Source organism: Salvelinus fontinalis, chromosome 2 (assembly GCF_029448725.1).
Source record: "Salvelinus fontinalis isolate EN_2023a chromosome 2, ASM2944872v1, whole genome shotgun sequence".
NCBI lineage: Eukaryota > Metazoa > Chordata > Actinopteri > Salmoniformes > Salmonidae > Salvelinus > Salvelinus fontinalis.
The window spans coordinates 83,263,733-83,286,059 of NC_074666.1; the positions used below are offsets into that span (position 1 = coordinate 83,263,733).

General features: G+C 42.6%; 2 protein-coding genes and 1 non-coding gene across 4 annotated transcripts in view; 2 read left to right on the forward strand and 1 right to left on the reverse strand.

Annotated features, from left to right (window-relative positions):
* LOC129829201 (voltage-dependent L-type calcium channel subunit beta-1-like) overlaps positions 1–5,662 on the reverse strand; it is a 35,121-nt gene extending 29,459 nt beyond the window's left edge. The window contains exons 1-2 of one of the 2 annotated variants that reach the window (XM_055890828.1): positions 5,337–5,662; positions 1,847–1,933 (exon numbers count right to left, since the gene is read on the reverse strand). In XM_055890828.1, the coding sequence (XP_055746803.1) occupies positions 1,847–1,933; positions 5,337–5,426 (177 nt within the window). In that variant the 5' untranslated portion in view covers positions 5,427–5,662. The remainder of the gene's footprint in view (positions 1–1,846; positions 1,934–5,336) is intronic. The other variant, XM_055890839.1, reaches the window with a different exon arrangement.
* Positions 5,663–14,717: 9,055 nt separating this feature from the next.
* On the forward strand, positions 14,718–18,078 carry LOC129829208 (60S ribosomal protein L19-like). The gene is made up of 6 exons (XM_055890863.1): positions 14,718–14,803; positions 16,505–16,611; positions 16,771–16,893; positions 17,048–17,168; positions 17,568–17,678; positions 17,874–18,078. The coding sequence occupies exons 1-6, from the start codon at positions 14,799–14,801 to the stop codon at positions 17,998–18,000; spliced, it is 594 nt and encodes a 197-aa protein (XP_055746838.1). The 5' UTR covers positions 14,718–14,798; the 3' UTR covers positions 18,001–18,078.
* Positions 16,337–16,416, forward strand: LOC129833832 (small nucleolar RNA SNORD53/SNORD92). The gene has a single exon (XR_008756120.1). It is a non-coding gene; the product is annotated as a small nucleolar RNA SNORD53/SNORD92 (small nucleolar RNA).
* Positions 18,079–22,327: the final 4,249 nt, after the last annotated feature.

Below are 22,327 nucleotides of genomic sequence, written 5' to 3' on the forward strand. Positions count from 1 at the left end.
TGATTATGGTCCTTCGCTGACTGTGTTGTGTAGGGGTCAGCTCATCTCATGTCTCTATGGTAGAATAGCTGGAGGGCATTGCCGGACAGTCCGACAGTCAACTGTATTGATCACAAAAACCCATCAGAATGTGTGTGTGTGTGTGTGCGCGCTTGTGAGAGAGAGAAAGAGAAGAGAAATAGAGAAAGAGATTGATAGATAAAGAGAGCGATATGTAGAATTGAATCCTGAAATCATATTCAATCAGCCCAGACATTGAAACAGCAATGAACAATTCCAAAGAGTCAAGGAGGTCACACGAGGTGCATCTGATCTACATCTTGTGTCTTTCACATCCATATTGCCTCTTCTTTACAAAGGTTACAATCACAGCTAGTAATGGTGCTCATTACTACATGCCTGCCACTCCCTGTGTTTCTAAAGTACTCTATTTTTGTACACACACACACACTAATCCATCTAAACATTCTTTCCTCCTCTCCATCCCACTGCGCCTGCACACAGAGGGGAGAGTCAGTGTGCCGGTTGCCATGGAAACCAGACCAGTGTACCGGCTCCACTGCTGGCTGATTGTGTGACAGTGTGTGTGTTTGTGAGACTTAAAGCTTGGAAAGAGTGTTCAGCTCGCAGTTGCGCAAGAGGGTGCAAACATATACAGTGCAGCTAGCTGCATACATAGACATAACACAGCCTGCCTACATAGTGCATTATGACATCTAAATGCAGGATTCACTGCAAATTCAGGTTGTATACAGGTTGGTATCCATTTGGGACACACCCACTTTAATGGCCCCTGCTACCGTACATGTCCGGCTCAGAGCAGACTTACAGGGTTAATGAGGAGATGTGCTAGTGAGTAGGGGAGGGAGGGGGAGGGGTGCAACAGAGGATGAAGTTAGCTAACCTTTAGAATCCACAGGAAGGCTACACTCCATGTGTTCACTGCCAAGAGATGGGAGTATTTTTGTGTGTGACACCCATAGCGAGCAGGTTAATGTCGTCAGGCAGGGGCAAAACGTTTCCTCCCTCAAATGAAGAGGTCGGGGAGGAAAAGGGGACACATGGTGGCATGACACGGGGCCGCTTTAATAAAATGTCATGTCCGCATGATGAGCTGCGATGGAGATGACCCGCGTGTCACCTTAAACCCCTTCCCCTCTCTCCAGACCCCCCGGAAAGGAAGTGTCTCTGTGTGGTACGTTTCCCCCATGGAAACATATTTCCTAAAGCCTGTCTCTCCTGCTGGAGAATAGCAGGCTCCCATGGGCTCACCCTGACAGTGTTGATCAATGAACCACAGGGAACCTGGGGAGGGCGTGCTGGGGAGGGGCTGAGCCCTACATGAGGACCCGGAACCAGGACATGACAATCAGGATTGTGGAGATCTACCTCCTGGAGTCCCTACGATACACTCTCTGTCTTGTTCTTATCCAAGCTGCATCAATCTGACCAGTTTATTGTTGATTCATAGTGAAAAACATTGAGTCCTGAGTAGGTGGGTGCGTCCACTGGGGAGGACAGCAGAGACATCAATTGTGTTTATGAGAGCAACATAAATGAGGGGTGACAGAGAAAGGTCAAGGAAAAAAGAAACAAGACAGCGATTGGACAGATGAGAAAGAAGGAAAGGGGGAGGAGTAAGAGGTTAACAACGTGTAATGTAAGTAAAACTGCAGAGAGCTTTGACGGCTGTGTGCGAGTGACCATGAGAAGGCGCTAATAGTGCTGCAGCAATATCCATACTGATCCATTGGGCTATTCGCACCTATGAATTGCTTGAACTCATCACCAGAGGAATCAGGCAGTCTCGTATAAGGTACAGCATAAGGCGAATAGGGGGTCTTACCTGCCGGACAAAGCTGTTGGAGGTGGTGTCAGAGGAGGTGCTTCCATCGGAGCGCTTGAAGCGGCTCTTCCGTTTGGAATACTTTCCCTAGAAGGAAGGAAGATAAGGAGACAAGAAACCCAAAAGAGACATTAGAAGAAGCTTCACAAAGCAAGTCTTAATTTAAAAAAGTACACTTGAACAAAGTTTTGTTCACAAACATATTTTCTGTTGAGAAAACATCACGAAACCTCCCAGCTTTGTTCTAGCGGTAAATTCATCTCAAGACTTTTAAGTCCACAAAATTCAATTGTTTATGATACTGGAACTCTATGATCAGGAGAGCTTCAGGGACATAGAAGACAATGACCAGAACAGATGGAGCGCTGCCAGAGATGGGAGTTAAAAGGAGACAATGTGTCCTGATCCTCTCCCAGCACCAGTGTACTCCACCATCTTAGCTCAGCTTCATGTTCAACCTCCATTACTTGTCATTATCCATGTAGGTCAGGACCCTGTAATGTGATAGGCCATTTGCCAGGGATCAGCCTGGCTTGGGCAGGGCCCTCCACTGCATTAGAGCCCACCCTGGCCACGTCACCATGGATACGCAGTGCCGGATAATTGCATTTGTTGGCAATCAGGAAGCCTGATGGATCAGACTAGTGGGTTGTGCCGCTCCTGTGTGCACAGATGGACAGGGACCGCTGCCTGAGCGGAGACCACAAGAATAGTACACAGGAACATACAATACACTCACACATGTACTGTGTGCACAAATAGGTGCAGTGTTCAAAAGGTAGACACCCACATGGGACATATTCCTGCAATCAAAAGCATGATCAACCTCTCAGAGCCATGTTCTCTTTCATGTACAAAAATCATGCTCACATTATGAGCACAAACTGTACAGTTTGTCGCCACACACCTGCTCCCAGCAACCCAACCAACCCCACCTTCATACACGCACGCACACACCTGCGCCCACAGCTATGACCAAATTGATCAGACCAGTAATCAGAATACTCTTCAGTGTGAGGTATGGACCCGCTGTTAAGAGTCTGAGTCCAGCTGTAGGGCTGTAGTCCAGCTTCCCTACCCGTCCCTCATCATCACTGAGCCGGGGCACCATAGTCCCCAGAGGTATTTCTCTGTCTGTGCTGACAACTTTTAAACAAATGTGCCCTCAATAGCCGCAACAATGCTGGCCCGGACATGGGCATCATCCTCTGTGGTCTACACATTATAGATCATATTCAGAGGATGACGAAAACATCCTTGACAGGTGAGTTGTAGGAAATTAAGGGGGCGTGGGGTGGGTTGGATTGAGCTGGCCATGGGGAGAGGCTGGCTACAGTAAAGGGCAGGGAAATGCCATAGAGGGGAAGTAGGGAGGGGAGGTTTCCTGTCGGTAACCAACCTCCGGGGCTAAGTGACTAATTAGAGGGGGGTGTGACGCGAGCGCTGCTCTGTTAGACGGGAACTGTAAACTGGGGAGGGATGGGAGGACAAGCCTGTGGTGTGTCTCTGTCTCCCAGCATTAACAGAGCACAGTTGAACATTCTCTAGGCAAACATACAGTAACAGCACTCCTCCGCTGATGCTGCAGGCAGAAGAACAAACACAATCTATAATCTGAGCTATTGTATCCAGGCTTGATTTAGATCAGTTCAGCATTCCCCTGCGCCTGCTCATATGTTTTCATCTCTGTTGGGGTTGGTTGTTGCCATTCAGTGTTGCTGGGGGGCCTTTCCTCCAGGATCTTACTAGTACGGTCACAAATGGAAGAAAAAAAAATCCTATATAGTGCACTGCTTTTGACCAGGACCCATAGGGCTTCAGTCAAAATAAGTACGCTACGTAGGGAATGTGGTGCCATTTGGGATGTAGTCTACAAGTGTGGTCCCCCGGTCGTCTCTCCACAGCTGAGTTATAAATATGCCAGCGTGACCCCCCCCCCGCAGGTCTGCGCGAACTTTATATCTAATTGATCCGAGTGCCACACACAAACCCTTCCCCACCACATTACACAAGGAGGGGGTCCATCTGTCTCTCAGCACAGCACTAACACGCAAGGGATAGAAATCTGACAGCTAAAAACAGTCAGAGAGAGAGAAATAAGGATGGGGAAGGGAGAGAGAGATGGAGAGAGAAAGAGTGGGAGAGTGAGGCGTGCAGGAAGCATACTTGGCATGGCTTGAGGTGTTGGGTTGTATAGAGTATGTGTTGTTTTTCTGTGATGTCGCGGTTTCCGTGGAGAGACAATGATGGAGCTTAGCGTGGGCGGGTTTGTTCTGGTCATTCTCACCCCCCCCCCCCCCCCCCATTCGATTTTACGACCAATCATGCCCACGTAACCAGTTTTATCATATACTGTAACTTCCCGAATGCCATTTATAGCTACAGAAAAAGTTACATTCCGAACATTTAGAGTTGTAAAAGAACAAGTGTTGTGTAAGAAAACATTGCATGAGCACAGATATAGCAATTATCAAAAGCCAATATGCTGTTTTCTGGAGGGCAGAAAAGGCATGGCTCTAAGGGAGAGCATTATAACACATGATATGATAATTATGTGCGATCTTATTCCATTAAATGTGTCTGCCAGTGTGTATGGCATTCATCCCCTTTCATTTCGGGAAAAAGTTTGTTAGTGATCATCATCATCATTAAATCAGCAACACCTTGATTCCATGACAGTTCCTGGCAGCAAAGAAATAACAATCCAATAGCTATGAGTAGGCTATAAAGACATTTAAAACAGAGTTCGGTGTCCTTACTCCCGCATGAAGGCAAAACGGATGAGAGAAAATCGTGTCCACTGTCCACACGGTCCATTAATACGTGGGCGTGGCTTGCATCACTTATGGACTTTCTCCGTCTAGTAACGTGTAGCACATAGCGCTAATTGCGTAAAAGACATCAGAGTTCGTTCATCAATCATCATTTAGCATTAGCCTACAATAATAGGCAGCTTTGTGTAATTATTGACCATCAAATGGTCAAACCAAAAATAGTCAATGTCATGTCATAAATAACACACACTTTTCCAACACAAATTGTAAAAAATAATAATAAAAGTCATAGCCTATAATTCCTGTGGTTCTATTTGAAAGTGGAACAGCTGCAGATGGTAACGAGAAACGGAAGAAGAGACACACAGCAGCCACAGTTAATTACCATATTAATGGCCCTCTGTGACCAAACCAATGCTTATACTATAGATGAAGAATACATGCATTACTTTGTTATTACCCTAGTTATTAGTCCTACTGATACAATTCCCATACACGTTTTTTTTTGCTCAGGGAATTATAACCTACTCCATTAAATCTTATTCACAGCTGGTTCGTTCACCTGCTTTTCTGCTTGTATAGTCCCTGTTATGACAAGTCAAACTGTGGACTGTCAAAATGTCTAAACAAAAAGCTTCAGCAACAGGCGGACTGGCTCCATCAAACCTACGGTGAGATTTCCCGGGTAGGCTTGAGTTGTAGCCTATACTGCTTACCTGTCCGTGTGGATGTTGATCAAACATGTCCATTTGGATCTCCTGCGTTGAGGTCGAAGGCGTCCTGGACATACTACTTTTCTGTACCATTGATTTACTTTTTCAATTCTATTTTCTAATTCCTATGTTTATGATGATGTCGCTATAGTCATTGTCAACGAAGATAATTACTTGCCGTTGTTTCCCGGAGGGTGCTTCCCAAGCGTAGTACAATAGCAACAGCTGCGTCGTCTACAGTCTATTCTAGCCCACCACCCTCCGTTTCATCACTCAGACAATACGGACGGGGCGCTCCACTCGAGATTCCAGCTGCGAACGGAATAGGTCCACGCCCCATTGGCAAGGCCCCGCCCTCATCACTGATTAATCAACGAGAGACCAACACGGAAGGGATGTCTTGTGATTGGGTAATGGGTAAAGCAATTAGACTAGGTTGTCACCTGGTTGCACAGATGATATCCACATTTTTAGATGCTCACCTCTTTTCAAGTGGCACTGTAGGCAGTTGTCGGCAGTGGTACATCAGCGAGGATATGTAGCCTGTTGGCTTACTGTTTTTCTTATATACATTTTATCTGTCACATCGCTCACTTCATCTCAATGAAATCAGAAAAACATGAAAAGCATCAATATAGTCCTGACGATAATAATTACACGGTACATCGATTCCAATGTTATACAGATAAGTCAATATTCATTACATTAAAATCATGAGACACGATAATCAAAGGTACATTGCATTTTATTTTCCCCATATGAGCACTACATTGTTATAATGGTCATAAATACAGTACCAGTCAAACTTTGGACACATCTACTCATTCCAGGGTTTTTCTTTATTTGTACTTTTTTCCACATTGTAGAATAATAGTGAAGACATCAAAACTACAGGGAGACAGGACGGACAGCTGATCGCCCTCGCAATGGCAGACCACATGTATCAACACCTGCACAGGATCGGTACATCCGAACATCACACCTGCGGGACAGGTACAGGATGGCAACAACAACTGCCCGAGTTACACCAGGAACGCACAATCTCTCCATCAGTGCTCAGACTGTCCGCAATAGGCTGAGATTGTAAGGCAGGTCCTCACCAGACATCACCGGCAACAACGTTGTCTATGGGCACAAACCCACCGTCGCTGGACCAGACAGGACTGGCAAAAAGTGCTCTTCACTGACGAGTTGCGGTTTTGTCTCATCAGGGGTGAAGGTCGGATTCGTGTTTATCGTAGATGGAATGAGCGTTACACTGAGCCCTGTACTCTGGAGCGGGATCAATTTGGAGGTGGAGGGTCCGTCATGGTCTGGGGCGGTGTGTCACAGCATCATCGGACTGAGCTTATTGTCATTGCAGGCAATCTCAACGCTGTGTGTTACAGGGAAGACATCCCCCTCCCTCATGTGGTACCCTTCCTGCAGGCTTATTCTGACATGACCCTCCAGCATGACAATGCCACCAGCCATACTGCTCGTTCTGTGCATGATTTCCTGCAAGACAGGAATTTCAGTGTTCCTCCATGGCCAGTGAAGAGCCCGGATTTCAATCCCATTGAGCACGTCTGGGACCTGTTGGATCAGAGGGTGAGGGCTAGGTCCATTCCACCCAGAAATGTCTGGGAACTTGCAGGTGCCTTGGTGGAAGAGTGGGGTAACATCTAACAGCAAGAACTGGCAAATCTGGTGCAGTTCATGAGGAGGAGATGCACTGCAGTACTTAATGCAGCTGGTGGCCACACCAGATACTGACTGTTACTTTGATTTTGACCCCCCCTTTGTTCAGGGACACATTATTCCATTTCTGTTAGTCAAATGTCTGTGGAACTTGTTCATTTTATGTCTCAGTTGTTGAATCTTGTTAAGTTCATACAAATATTTACACATGTTAAAGTTTGCTGAAAATAAACGCAGTTGACAGTGAGAGGACGTTTCTTTTTTTTCTGAGTTTACTAACCAAAAAAGTGTGAAACAATTATATTTGAGATTCTTCAAAGTAGCCACCCTTTGCCTTGATGACAGCTTTGCACACTCTTGGCATTCTCTCAACCATCTGGAATGTATTTCAATTAACAGGTGTGCCTTTTTAAAAGTTCATTTGTGGAATTCCTTTCCTTCTTAATGCATTTGAACCAATCAGTTGTGTTGTGACAAGGTAGGGGTGGTATACAGAAGATAGCCCTATTTGGTAAAAGACCATGTCCATATTATGGCAAGAACTGCTCAAATAAGCAAAGAGAAATGACAGTCCATCATTACTTTAAAACATGAAGGTCAGTCAATCCAAAAAATGTCAAAAACGTTTAAAGTTTCTTCAAGTGCAGTCGCAAAAACCATCAAGCGCTATGATGAAACTGGCTCTCATGAGGACCGCCACAGGAAAGAAAGACCCAGAGTTACCTCTGCTGCAGAGAATAAGTTCATTAGAGTTACCAGCCTCAGAAATTACAGCCCAAATAAATGATTCACAGTGTTCAAGTAACAGACACATCTCAACATCAACTGTTAGAGGAGACTGCGTGAATCAGGACTTCGTGGTCGAATTGCTGCAAATAAACCACTACTAAAGGACACCAATAATAAGAAGATACTTGCTTAGGGCAAGAAACACGATCAATAGACATTAGACCGGTGGAAATGTGTCCTTTGGTCTGATGAGTCCAAATTTGAGACGTTTGGTTTCAACCGCTATGTCTTTGTGAGATGCAGAGTAGGTGAACAGTTGATCTCCGCATGTGTGGTTTCCACCGTGAAGCATGGAGGTGGTGTGATCGCTTTGCTGGTGACACTGTCTGTGATTTATTTAGAAGTCAAGGCACACTTAACCAGCATGGCTACCACAGCTTTCTGCAGCGATACGCCATCCCATCTGATTTGCGGTTAATGGGACTATCATTTGTTTTCAACAGGACAATGCTGTGTAAGGCTGTGTAAGGGCTATTTGACCAACAAGGAGAGTGATGGAGTGCTGCATCAGATGACCTGGCCTCCACAATCATTCGACCTCAACCCAATTGAGATGGTTTGAGATGAGTTGGACTGCAGAGTGAAGGAAAAGCAGCCAAGTGCTCAACATATGTGAGAACTCCTTCAAGACTGTTGGAAAAGCATTCCAGGTGAAGCTGGTTGAGAGAATGCCAAGAGTGTGCAAAGCTGTCATCAAGGCAAAGGGTGGCTACTTTGAAGAATTTAAAATATTTTGATTTGTTTAACACTTCTTTGGTTAATACATGATTCCATATGTGCTTTGCACACGCTTGGCATTCTCTCAACCAGCTTCACCTGGAATGCTTTTCCAACAGTCTTGAAGGAGTTCTCACATATGTTGAGCACTTGGCTGCTTTTCCTTCACTCTGCAGTCCAACTCTTAGTTCTGTCTTCACGATTATTCTACAATGTAGAAAATAGTAAATATAAAGAATGAATTGAATGAGTAGTTGTCCAAACTTTTGACTGGTACTGTACATAGATGTCCATTCATGTCCATACTGTGCGATGCACAAGCATACTGTAGTCCATTCCTGCTTACAGTCTGATGCACAGTAAAGGATCTGACATAGCTTAACTCAGTGGAATAATATAGTCAAATAATATTGAGGCTTAGCAGTACAGATGTGGCCAGCTAGGTTCATCTAGAACTTTTTACTATGTTCTTACTGAATCTGACCGCCATCCTTTGTGTATTTATCAACTTCACTTTAGTATTTATTCAGTTTTCACAAATACATTTTTCCCATTATGATGTTTTTAAAGGCTTAATGAAAATGTCCCTTTTTCGTATAAAAATAGTAGTAGCAATAACGAGTACACAAATAAAATAGAGAGGAAAACCTGTCTGAATAAGTAGTCTTCTTCATTGAGGGAGGTTCATGAATGTAAAACACACATGTATGTATTGAGTGTATCAGGTATCAAGGTAAGACCCAGATGCAGATCGTGTCGAAGTGACAATGTTTATTACAGCAACAGGGGCAAAGTTACAGGACGGCAGGCAGGCAGGGTCAGGTTGGCAGAGGTCAGTAATTCAGAGGTGGGGCAAAGGTACAGGACGGAAGGCAGGCTCAGGGGCAGGCAGAGTGGTTAGGCAGTTGGGTACATGGTCAGGCAAGGGTCAAAAACCAGGAGGACGAGAAAAGAGAGACTGGGGAAAAGCAGGCGCTGACACAAAACCGCTGGTTGGCTTGACAAACAAGACGAACTGGCACAAACAGACAGAAAACACAGGTAAAAATACTCAGGGATAAGTGGGGAAGATGGATGACACCTGGAGGGGGATGGAGACAATCACAAAGACGGGTGAAACAGATCAGGCTGTGACAGAGTGTAGATTGGTTTTCGCCCCCTTCTTCAGTCCAGTGTAAAGTATTTATGTGAGGTCCTCATGCAAGGAATGTCCCTTTATCAGTGCAGTTCTGTGGTGTGTGTGTCCTGAGTGGCAGTGTGTGTGTGTAGGTTATGTGCCTTTATAAACTGGGTGGTTTGAGCCCTGGATGCTGATTGGCTTGAAGCAGTGGTATATGAGACCGTATAGCACGGGTATAGCAGAACATTTATTTTTACTGTTGTAATTACATTTGTAACCATTTTATAGTAACAATAAGGCAACTCGGGGGTTCATGGAATATGGCCAATATACCATGGCTATGGGCTGTATCGAGGCACTCCGCGTTGCGTCGTGCTTAAGAACAGTCCTTAACCGTAGTATATTGGCCATATACCACATCCCCTCATGCCTTATTGCTTAATTGACTCATTGATTCAGGTGAGATCCTTCTCTCCAGCTGTGTACCTACTGATGTCCATTCAATTCCTGATTCAGATGACAATGTCATACAGTTATTTTTTGGCCAAGAAAATTACTACAGTAACCCATTTGGCATACCTTCTTATCAAGAGGAGAGATGTCAGTTGCATTCTATGCTGCTGGGTAGCCTGAATGGCTTCGAGGGCGTTTAAGTCCAAAGTCAAATCAAATCAAATTGAACATGAACAAAGCAAGCAGGTTAGCTCCCAGGCTTCGCTCCTGAAGGTGAAAGCTTGTGGCAGAGGCTAGTTGCAGGTAGACGTTTTATGGGAAAATGGCTTCAGTCTGGTCACCCCGTCTCCTCCATGTCCTCCTGTTCTATTCAGCAGATAAAACATTCACGTAGTGTAGTAATCTTGAACTTAGTCTTCTCCAGACAGAATGCAGGTGGATGATATATTTCATAACTCTCCACCCATCAGGCATTGACGTGCTTTGAAAGACTAGTCATGGCTCACATCAACACCATCATCCCGGAAACCTTAGACCCACTCCAAATCGCATACCGCACCAACAGATCCACAGACTATGCAATCTCAATTGCACTCCACACTGCCCTTTCCCACCTAGACAAAAGGAACACATATGTGAGAATGCTGACTACAGCTCAGCGTTCAACCCCATAGTCCCATTGAAGCTCCTCACTAAGCTAATCACCTTGGGACTAAACACCTCCCTCTGCAACTGGATCCTGGACTTCTTGACGGGCCACCCCCAGGTAATAATGATAGGCAACAACACATCTGCCATGCTGATCCTCAACACGGTGGCCCCTCAAGGGTGCATGCCTAGTCCCCTTCTATACCAAGTCTAGGTCTTAAAAAGCTCCTTAACAGCTTTTACCCCGATCCATAAGACTGCTGAACAATTGAACAATCAATCAAATATGCCACCGGGACTATTTGCATTGAGACACCCCCCCCCCTTTGTTTTCACACTGCTGCTACTCACTGTTTATTATCTATGCATATTCACTTTACCCCTACCTATACAAATTACCTCGACTAACCTGTACCCCTGCACATTGACTCGGTACTGGTATCCCCTGTATATAGCCTCGTTATTGTTATTGTTATTGTGTTACTTTTTGCTTTTTTGCTTTAGTTTATTAAGTCAATATTTTCTTAACTCGATTTTCTTGAAACTGCATTGTTGGTTTAAGGGCTGGTAAGTAAGCATTTCACTGTAAGGTGTACACCTGTTGTATTTCGCTCATGTGACCAGTGGCGACCAGTCATTCGTGATATATATTTTTTTGTGGGTGGAGCTTACCTGTTTTGCATGTTATTTTTGCATTAATACGTGTCACATATCAGTTTGCAAAGAATGTAAAATAATACATATATCATTGAGTTAATAAATCAGCATACAAACATGGTCTCTTTTTTGTTTTCTTGAGTAAGGCAGCTCCAAAATGCAGGTATTTCAGCCTAGCTCCGTGCTTTCTGTGGTGGTGGCGCAAGCCAGCAGAAAATACGGGGCCTTGCACCATGATTGGCTCAGTGTTTTGTCACTCATGGGGACACTACGTCACTGACAAGTCTAAGGGTAGAGCTAGAAATTTCTATTCCCTTGGGTGCCTCCATAGAGTTACATTAGAAGTGCTCATCCAAGAAGGCTTAAGGTCATTGGCCACAGATAAAATTACGTCAAATCACGTTATATCTACAGTAGCTTTGATTGGACTGACATGTCAACATCATACTTTCAAAATCTTAGCCAACAGTCATCATCATGAATCAAGTTACTGCTTGCTTTATGCTATGCTTTATCTTGGCCAGGTCGCAGTTGCAAATGAGAACTTGTTCTCAACTAGCCTACCTGTTTAAAAAAGGTGAAATAAAAATAAAATAAAATAAAGTCGACAATCTACTGGAAAATCCTTTTTAATCCTTGACATATGAAGATAAATAATGAAGAGAAATTATAGATAAAACATATTGGTGCTCATCGGCCATTAGACATATTCATTATACAACAAGTTGGAAATCGCAAATTCAACAACGAGTAGTTTGGAAGGAATCAGTGACTAACTGCAAGCATTGTAAAGCAATCCCCAGCCTGCCAATCAGTGGAGTGGCTGTGTGGTCCCAAATCTGGGATTAAACATTTAACATTGGCCATGCTGTCAATGAAGTATGATTTGTGCCGTGCTCAAAACAACTGTTAACTTGGAACTGCGAAAACTTGACTTCAGTGAGTTCAAGACAACTGGGAGGTTGGGAATAAATGAGCTCCGACTGGGAAAATACGCTTTGAATGGTCATCCAACTCGAAATTGTAAATCTGGCCTCTTTATAGAGCTATGACCTGAAGATCAATGACGTCATCATGATTGAACGTTTTTGTTCAGAGTTCCCAGCACCATAAATCCAGAGAATGCCAGACTTTGATGACAAAATTTGCCCACAAAGGACCGCCGCACCACCTTCCTGTTCAAGTGAGCTCTGCACAACAAGGTGAGTCCAAAAATATATTGTATGCTGCTGCATAAATTATGTAATATGCCAGGGAGATATGAATACTGTAGCTAAGAAAGTAATACTAAGTGTATGCTGTGTAGTAAAATGTTAGTAGCCCATGTGCCTCACCCTAATAATTTGGTATTTTTACCTCTCTTAATTTTGCCTACTGTTCTGACTTGGTGGTGCACATGTAGCCTATAACCTGTTTTTGAGAAATGTAATCACTGAATATTGTAAGAGCTTTCATTGTCTGCTTTTATGCCCCCTTTATTTATCCTACGGTTCTGACTTGGTATACAGGGAGAACACTGTAAGAACGGCCCATGTTCTGAATTCTGCCGCTGTACATTTCAAAAGTGCTAAACAAATAGTTATATGGACTACGTCAGTCCTAGCTTGCTCATTAATGTCTTAATCGAAATTACGGGTGTCCTCTTATCCGCTTGTCGTCCCCTTATGTCATAGTTTGTACATCTCAATTGTCATTAGAAACCACATTTGTTTACTTACCTATTGTTCACCTAATACCTTTTTTTGCACTGTTGGTTAGAGCCTGTAAGTAAGCATTTCACTGTAAGGTTGTATTCGGCGCACGTGACAAATAAACTTTGATTTGATTTGTTTAAACAAGTCAGCCATATCAGCTATGTTTTTTTAAAGGCAGTAAATGAGGCTGAATGAACTGTTTCACTGTCAGACAAGGCTCCGCTGATAGCCAGGTGTAGCAGTGGTAAGATGTTGGGACAGATTTCTCTAGGTCCTAACAGTTTGTGGGCACCGTTTGTCACCGTTATAGTGCAATTCATGTATTGTTTAGTGTTATATTTTATAGTGGCTTTGTTGGCATGCATCCACTTCTTCTTTTTTTTTGCCCCACCAAGATTTACATGCTAAAATCGTCACTGCATGTGACAAATAACATTTTATTTTATTAATTAAGAATTGTTATTGAATTTTTTTCCTGTAGCTGGTATATTGCCTCTTATTGGTGATCGATAGCCCCATCTAGTGGTCTCTTTAGCTTCATACTCTATTACAATCCTGTGTTATTTTTCAGAGGAAATGTTCACATGGTTTATGTAAAAGCAATGATTGATGATATTTCTCTGTCCGCATTTGTACCTTTTGTATAGAATCTAGAACATGCATTATGTTGTACAAGGTACAGATTTATTGATTTTCTGTCTTGCTTGATCATTTGCAATTATCCTTGAAATAGAAGCCAGGTGAGCTTGCTGCTGAAGATCTACACTGAGGATGGCCTGAGGCCAAAACGTTTGTTTTGTTTTCACATTCCATTTATGATTTTTTGGTGGACCATGATGTTCTAATAAACATCTTTATTTTGTATTCAAGCCTCAGTTTTGGATTTATTATTTTTCTCAGCAGTGTGCGGGTCTCCATCTCTTTCAGTTCAGAGAGGAAATCAAACAATGCATTCATGTCACGCGAACTTGGCTTCAACTTTAGGGTCTCCTTCAAGGTGGTAGAAAAAGTACTCAGTTGTCATACTTGTGTAAAAGTAAAGATACCTTAATAGAAAATTACTCAAGTAAAAGTCAGCCAGTAAAATACTACTTGAGTAAAAGTCGAAAAGTATCTTGTTTTAAATGTACTTAAGTACAGGGATGTGGAAAACTAATAAATTGTCATACTTGAGTAAAAGTAAATGCCATATATCAGATATTTTCACATATCTTTTCAGAGGTGATCTGGTTGGTCAAAAGACCAATTAATGGGGAAAAAATATCACATTTGGGCTGCTTATCTAAACGTAGCCAGCCGTACAGAAACGTTTCCTCTGACAGTGTCAGACAGACACAGTTTTAGTCTTTGGCTTCGACATGGTCTCTGGCGGAGTAGTGAGGCGCGTTTTGTATGATTTCACCCACAATGCAGTGCGAAATCACTCCCCGCCTTTGGAATATACTATTATTCCCAGATAAGGGGAGAACATATTTTCTATACACGTTATCTTATGATTTCAGACAATATTGCTCTCTCTTACTTTCGCTCTCTCTACAAATTAGTACTTTAATGCTAACACTTCACATGAAAAATATTATATGTGTGTCGTATTCCGTTTATTTCACAAAAGAAACGCTGTATATCTCATTTTGGATTCTCCTGTAGCTTTAATGGTACGGCCCTGTCCGTCGCTCGACTCTTCCTTTTTCTATTGCAGTAGCAGCCATGAGGTAAGCCAACCGACTTTGTGCGAGTCTAAATTCGCATATTTTTTATAAAATAAACATTAATTGCCAATTAAACGTTTACTAAGGTTGCTCCAACATTTACGCGACACTACCGTCAAAGCCCCTTAACATATTTAATCTTTGAAAAGCTACATTTTATGTAAATGTGCCGCACGATGTTCCAAGCCAGGGAGGCCATGTTGTCGACCAAGATTTCTGAGACGAGACATTCAGGCCTAACGTTAAACAAATGCGAGTTAAACCCCTTTGCTATCATAGTTGACTAGATTATGATCGTTTAAAACATGTCTGATTCCCATATTGTTAGTATCAACGATATCCATGTTCCATATAATTTGAGTGTTGACATTTGACAGCCTAACTAGCTACGTTGCTAGCAAATTTGGTCTACCCCATTTTGTTAGCATTTGACAGCTAACGTTACCTACACATACCTGGACACTGGTCTCATGATTTTGACTGATGTTCCCCGGTGCTTTGTATTAGCGAACTGGTTACTTGTGTCTTGTAAGATTCAGTGTCAACCATGTCACTTTCTAAGAACTGTAACCGTGTGGATGATATTTAGCTATACGACTATAGTAACGTAAACTCGTACATCGCCTTGGTCCGTACAATTGCCCTTATTTTAGCGCCCCAAAAACGTAATACTTCCAGATCAACTGTAATGTCAATACCATTGTAAAGCACAATTTCTCCCCTGTCCAACATGATCAATTACATGACCTAAACGCTGCCCGTTTCTGCATAATTTAAGCAGCCAATGAGCCCCGTCGGGTCTTTTTAAAAATGGCGGGTGGGAAAGCGAAACTAATGCGTGATAGTGAGGAGAGAGGTTGTGTGGGAAAATTGCTTTTTTTCACTCAATCTGTCCAACTTATCACCTCTAAAATGTAAATAAAACACTATAAAGAGTTTATGTAATGTGTCATTACATACCTATATGAAGGTTTGTGTCGAATTTGAATCGGGTTTTTAGGGCAGTGCTAAAGTGGTCTTAGAAGTAAACAGCGGCTTTGAGTGATGATATCATACAATGATGACGCAAAAAATGACTAGGTATCCCCCCTTACCCCTGACACTTTCTATTTCTTGTTTTTAAATGATGGGAGAAGTGCTACACCTGGTGGAGAGAGATTGTAAGACAGAAATCGTTGCTTTATGCGTGCTGTACGTTACGACATGAAAAACGGACCCTCCGTTACATGTCAACTTTTCTCCAATACTATAGAGCCATTACCATGTCGATCAACGCTTGAATAGAAACCTAGTTCACACCCCCGATTTTGAAGTCAACTCAGTCGCAACAGTCCCATTAGTTTTCTTTGTAGCCTCGTTTGTATATTGCGGTTGCTCACATTTGTACGGAATGGGGTGAGTTTACTTTAGTTAAATAACGTTACTAGCCTAACGCGAGTAACGTTAGCCCAGTTGCAGCCATGGTAACACTTAGTCATTAGCATCTAACTAGCTGTAATGGCTAACAATCAAGCTGGAGTTATATAGGATAAATGGTTAATATGATGATTCTGAGAATGGTTTCGCAAACTTTGCTGAAATTTGTGATGTCACGTTTCTCTTGGCTATCTGATTAACCCCTGTTCACACTACAAACATTTAAGTTATGTTGTTAGCAACGTTACACAAAATGTAATGCGTTAACTAACTTCATTTCTAACCCAGCATGCTCAGGCTTCAAAAGAGGCTTGCCTCCAGCGTCCTGCGCTGTGGCAAGAAGAAGGTATGGCTGGACCCCAACGAGACCAATGAGATTGCTAACGCCAACTCCCGTAAGGATTCAGACAATTTGTGTTTTAGCGCGTTATTTTGGCACTGTGATGTAGTTAATGTAGCCTGTGCATAATCTGCCCAGTAGTTGACTGAATATTGATTTGTTGCTGTAAATTCACCTGCTTTGTCTAACCCATATATTTTCTGTCCCCCCTCAGGCCAGCAGATCCGTAAACTGGTAAAGGATGGTCTTATCATCCGCAAGCCTGTCACGGTGCACTCTCGCGCCCGCTGCCGCAAGAACACGCTGGCACGTCGCAAGGGAAGGCACACAGGAATCGGTGAGTGAATGCTGTCGTAGCTATATCGACTAGTGATGACAATCAGGTAGTCTTTTTATTTACGTAACTGATTTGTTTTGATAACAGGATTGTGAATTTTGGGGTGTATTAATCTCAGGCCTAACACCATCCTTTCCTCTGCCCACCCTACCAGGTAAGAGAAAGGGTACAGCCAACGCCCGTATGCCAGAGAAGCTGTCCTGGATGCGTCGTATGAGAATCCTGCGTCGTCTTCTCCGTCGCTACAGGGAGTCCCATAAGATTGACAGGCACATGTAAGTTCTCCACATCCACCCTCGAGTATACAGATTCACAAGGCATAGCAACTCCTATTGGGTCCATTTCAAGGATGTCTCTTACACATTGATTATGTTGAACTAGCTAACTCTACTAGCCTAGGCTGAACTTGCTAGCTATAATGGCTAACAATCAACCCAGAGTTACATTGGTAAAAATGTTTCCTGAGAATGGTTACACAAACTTCCCTGAAATTTGATGTAATGTTTCTCTTGGCTATCTGATTAACCCCTGTTCAAATTCCTATTTGATTTAGGAAGGAAATTCAAATGTAGTTCATTAATTGATATATTATTCATTTTGTATTTATTGAATTGTTTAAAGCGTGTATTGTAGATTGATTTGCTCTTCTTGTTTTGCCCCTTTCCTTCCCGCAGGTACCACAGCCTCTACCTTAAGGTGAAGGGTAATGTGTTCAAGAACAAGCGTATCCTCATGGAGCACATCCACAAGCTGAAGGCAGACAAGGCCCGCAAGAAGCTTCTGTGGTAAGTCTAAAACTACAACTTATCTATCTGCCTTAGACTTTTCTGTGTGCAATGTTTTGTATTAGTGGAGAAGGAACTGAGCTGATGAGCACTTAAAAGCAGATCTTTATATAGGAATGTTTATAGATGGTAAGATGTACATTTGTGTTCAGCCAAAGATAAGTTACAGCGTTGTTTGACCATTTTTCTCTGCAGTGACCAGGCTGAGGCCCGTCGTTCCAAGACAAAGGAGGCCCGTAAGCGCAGAGAGGAGCGCCTGGCAGCAAAGAAAGAGGAGATCATCAAGACCCTGTCAAAGGAGGAGGAGACCACCAAGAAGTAAACAGCTTCTTGTCCCTGGCATGCACCTCCTGCCCTTCCCTCTGTCAAGTGATGACAATAAAAAGTGTACGAAAGACAACCCTGTCTCCTGAGTCCACTCTTACTTGATCACACCTGTGATGTACACTACCTGACATGGTTTCATGGGTTTATCAATTGTGTGGGCAGTTCTGAAGTGGCATTGGATTACTTCTATTTACAAGGATATAACCTGTTCTACACAATAACATTGTGTGATTGATCTTACTGTTTTTCCTCAGTCCAGACTTTTCACAAAGCTTGTAGGAAATTGACAGGACAAAGCCACTGGATGCATACCATAGCAAAGTAATTGTGCCTTCTTTTTTTCTGACCTTACATTTGCCGCATGACGAGCTAAGAATCTTGGTATTTTTATTAACTTGTGAATCCACATTGGTGAGCTATGAGGACAGTTGGTTAAACTGTCTTGTCAGATGTGCCACAAGGTGTTAGAATGTGATGTGTTGGTGATATTCAAGTGGTTTGGATATGTGTGGTGTGGTTGTATGTGGTACCCTTTATTGTCTTACTGACAGTATCCCTACCCTTTTCAAATCAACTTTTATTGCTCACATGGTTAGCGGATGTTATTGCGAGTGTAGGGCAATGCTTGTGAGTCTAGTTTCAACAGTACAGCAATATCAAAAAATTCCACAACTACCTAATACACACATCTAAGGAATGGAATGAGAATATGTACTTTTCAGGTGCAAATTAGCTGACTCATCTAAAGCCAATAGTGAAATTGTTTATTTGATGAAATTATCAAATAATTGCAAGTACAAAATGAAAACGTGTGTACTTTCAATCCTTTTAGTGGGTTTGCCTCTGGAATAAGCTATCATTACATCAACCCTGGTAGGCCTACCTGTTGGACAAAACAGATCCTGTAGAATCATTGCTATGATCTCGTGGTCACTGGCACCTACTTCACAACACTGGTCAGTCTATGACTCTCATTGTTAGCCTAATATGATTATCTGTATCAGTCGGGCAAATTTTCTATGCCATTTGAGAATTGTGTCCATATTTTAATTTAATAGGGAAGTCGGCTAAGAACAAATCTTATTTACAATGATTGCCTAGGAACAGTGACGGCCTGAACTGCCTTGTTCAGGTGCAGAACGACATATTTTTTTACCTTGTCAGCTCACACCCGTTCGGTTACTGGCCGAACACTCTAACCACTAGGCTACCTGCTGCCCCATAGAATGTTTCTTTATGGGAAGGGACTAAGGTGGGATCATGGAGCATATATTCAAATAGCCATTTTAATTTAGGATACATCAAAATGGGTCAGACCTTTTTATGCTGATTTAGATGGACAATTATATTTTAAAGGTCAGCGTTACACTGCAATTTTAGATTTGAGTCTTTTAGCAGAATCATATGCAGAGTGACTTAGTGCATATGTCACCTATGATTATATTTAGTCATTTTCCCTCGTGCTTTATTTTGAATTGATTTACTTAGGCGCTTTAATATGTATTAATTTTGTGTGCTGGGTTTTGGGTTACTTATGTGACTTCCTTTGAATTGTTTAATCCCTTTTGAACATTTGTTTCATGTGAATGAGTGTTAATTAGGGACCTAAGGGGTATGGGGTGTAAGAAATTGTAATAGGGACTGGAAACTAGTAATAACTACATTTCAACATAAGTCATCTTTTATACATAAGTCATCTTTTATACAAAATACACATACTCCTCATTTCTCTTGGACATATGCTGGACTTATTAAGACACCAACTACAGACACACATAATTCCCCTCCCCCATGATAACCACAGACACACACAACTCAGGGTTGGAGCTCAAGACAAAGAACTATCTCAGGAACCAATGGAACGTGGACACCAGGCCTGTACAGGACTACCCAAGACCCAGATCGACCAATCGGAAGGCCAGACTCGCAGATCTACCTACTTTGCTTGTTGTCTATATAAGACTGTACAATTGTTGAAACTACCTCTTTCTGGACGATTTCATACAAATCAGACAGAAAGAGCCGTGCTGCACGCTTTGCCTAATATCTTTACACTTGAATAAATCTGCCTTATTATGAAATTATCCACCTCGTCCTATTGTCTCCTCTTGTTCTCCTGTCAACAGTAAACGTTTTATCAACAGGGGTTAATGAGTTGCCCCTGCGCAAAGGCAGGCATCAAAACACATGTTTCGCACCTGAATGTGCTCAATGAAGGCCAGTAATAATTCTGTTCAATGTTATGTCTAGTTGCTGAAATTTTAACGAACATGAAAGTGGTTTGGAGAGTGAAATCGTGTGAAGGTGGTTGAGCAACACTGAGCTATTACTGGCGCAGAGATGTCTGGAAAGGTAGGGGGGTTAGGAAGACGGGATGGAGTAGAGTGGGAATAGTTGGAGGTAGAGCAGGGAGAGTAAAGGTTAAGATGAGGAGTCTTTGGAGTTCTTGTCGGAGGAGAGTAGTGATGAGGGATGTTCATGGTGTTGGTGAAATTTAAGGACGAGGGTGGGGTCACTGCGGTGAGTCTGATCATGTTGACCAGGGGATTTGGAGAGAAAAGTAGGAGAAGTTGATTCTGCTAAAGTTCTTCGTATGAGAAGGCTCACAAACTCAAGCAGGTATGTAAACGTGTGGTTGATTGTAGCATGCCGGATCAAACTGGACGGCAGTGGGTGAAGGGAGTTATTACAGAAGTTTAAGAAATTGTTAACATGAAATAAATAAAGGACCACTTGAAGGGAGGCTCTCTTATTGAGGCAAAATGCCTCCAGATGGATGAAAGAAATACTAATTACTAATTGAATGTATGTAAACTTCAGACCCACTGGGAATGTGATGAAAGAAATAAAAGCTTAAATAAATCATTCTCTACTATTATTCTGACATTTCACATTCTTAAAATAAGGTGGTGATCCTAACTGACCTATGACAGGGAAGTTTTACAAGGATTAAATGTCAGGAACTGTGACATTTAAATGTATTTGGCTAAGGTGTATGTAAACTTCTGACTTCAACTGTATATAGTGCTGTTAATTTCATCATTGGAAGTGTAGCGTTTGGATCACCAGCTCAGACATCTTTAAAAAAGCTAGATATAATCCAGACCCAAGCCCTAAGAGTATGTTGTGAAGCACAAATGTTTTGGCGCGAGGGCAGGGGCCCCCGCAATCCAAACTCTCTTAGGCCCCCCAAAAGGGTTAAGCTGGCCCCGATGATATTACTGATGAGGCTTTCTTCACCCTCTCCAGAAGTGGCCTGCTATGACAAGACTGCTGAGGCAACGACTACTGCATCAGAACACCACAATGCTGACGCGACGAACGCTCCATGCCAAACAACTATGGACTCTGGTGTGCATGTGGTGTGAGTGTGCACTGGCCTGTCCTTCTGTTTTGTTTTGCTTTTATCATGTAACCCCCTTTTTTAATAACAAGAACGGTATTAAAGAACCGCAAACACTGTGTGGTATTGGGATTCAGAGAACTTTGGTTTTTAACTTAGTTAGGCGAGACAACCACGTCATAGTGAGTACATTTTTCTCAAAGTAGTTTGAGCAAAGTCTGTTCTAGTAGAAAAAGTGCAAGTGTTTGTGCACAAAGAACGCAGTGCAAGTGCAACATTTGTGCACAAAGAACGCAGAAGCTGGAGTAGGGTGCTCTATCCTTCCTACTAAACTCTCCTCCCGTCGTCACAAAGTAGTAATTGTGTGCAAGGCATATGGGACCAAATACTAAAGTTTTGAGTACTTTAATACACTAGAAGTGAATTTGTCCAAATTACTTCAAATAGGGGACAAGGAGCATAGTGTTTTTATTTCTAAACTGTAAAACAGATATTAATGCAAATACCATCAAAAGGTGACTGTACTGTCGCCTCATATGAAACATTTAATCTAAAATGCATACATATACCCGTAGTATATTCACTGTCTAGGCACACTAGGAAAGACCTGGGCGGACCACCCCCTGTATTTTGGTTAGCGCACCAGGTGGTGCTAAGTTAGGTAAGTAGTGGGTAGGCAGGTAAGGTAGGAGAGGGGGCTTTGACATTTACTTTCTTTGCTTTGGTTCCGTCCAGCCCATTTTCCCATATGTAAAGGAATAAAGTCCTTGTAAACGGTACCACATTCTACCTTTTTGTCATCCTTACTCGCACCTACAGTCATACCTCTTTTACTTCAGAGTTGAGTTGTAGCAGGGTGTTGCGTTCCCTCTTCATAGAGGTGTGTGTAACACTCACTTATCTCCCCAATGACTTCTCAAATGCTATTTTAGGTTAGTTGTTTTTGTCAGCACCCTTACTTCCCACTGCTATGCAGCTG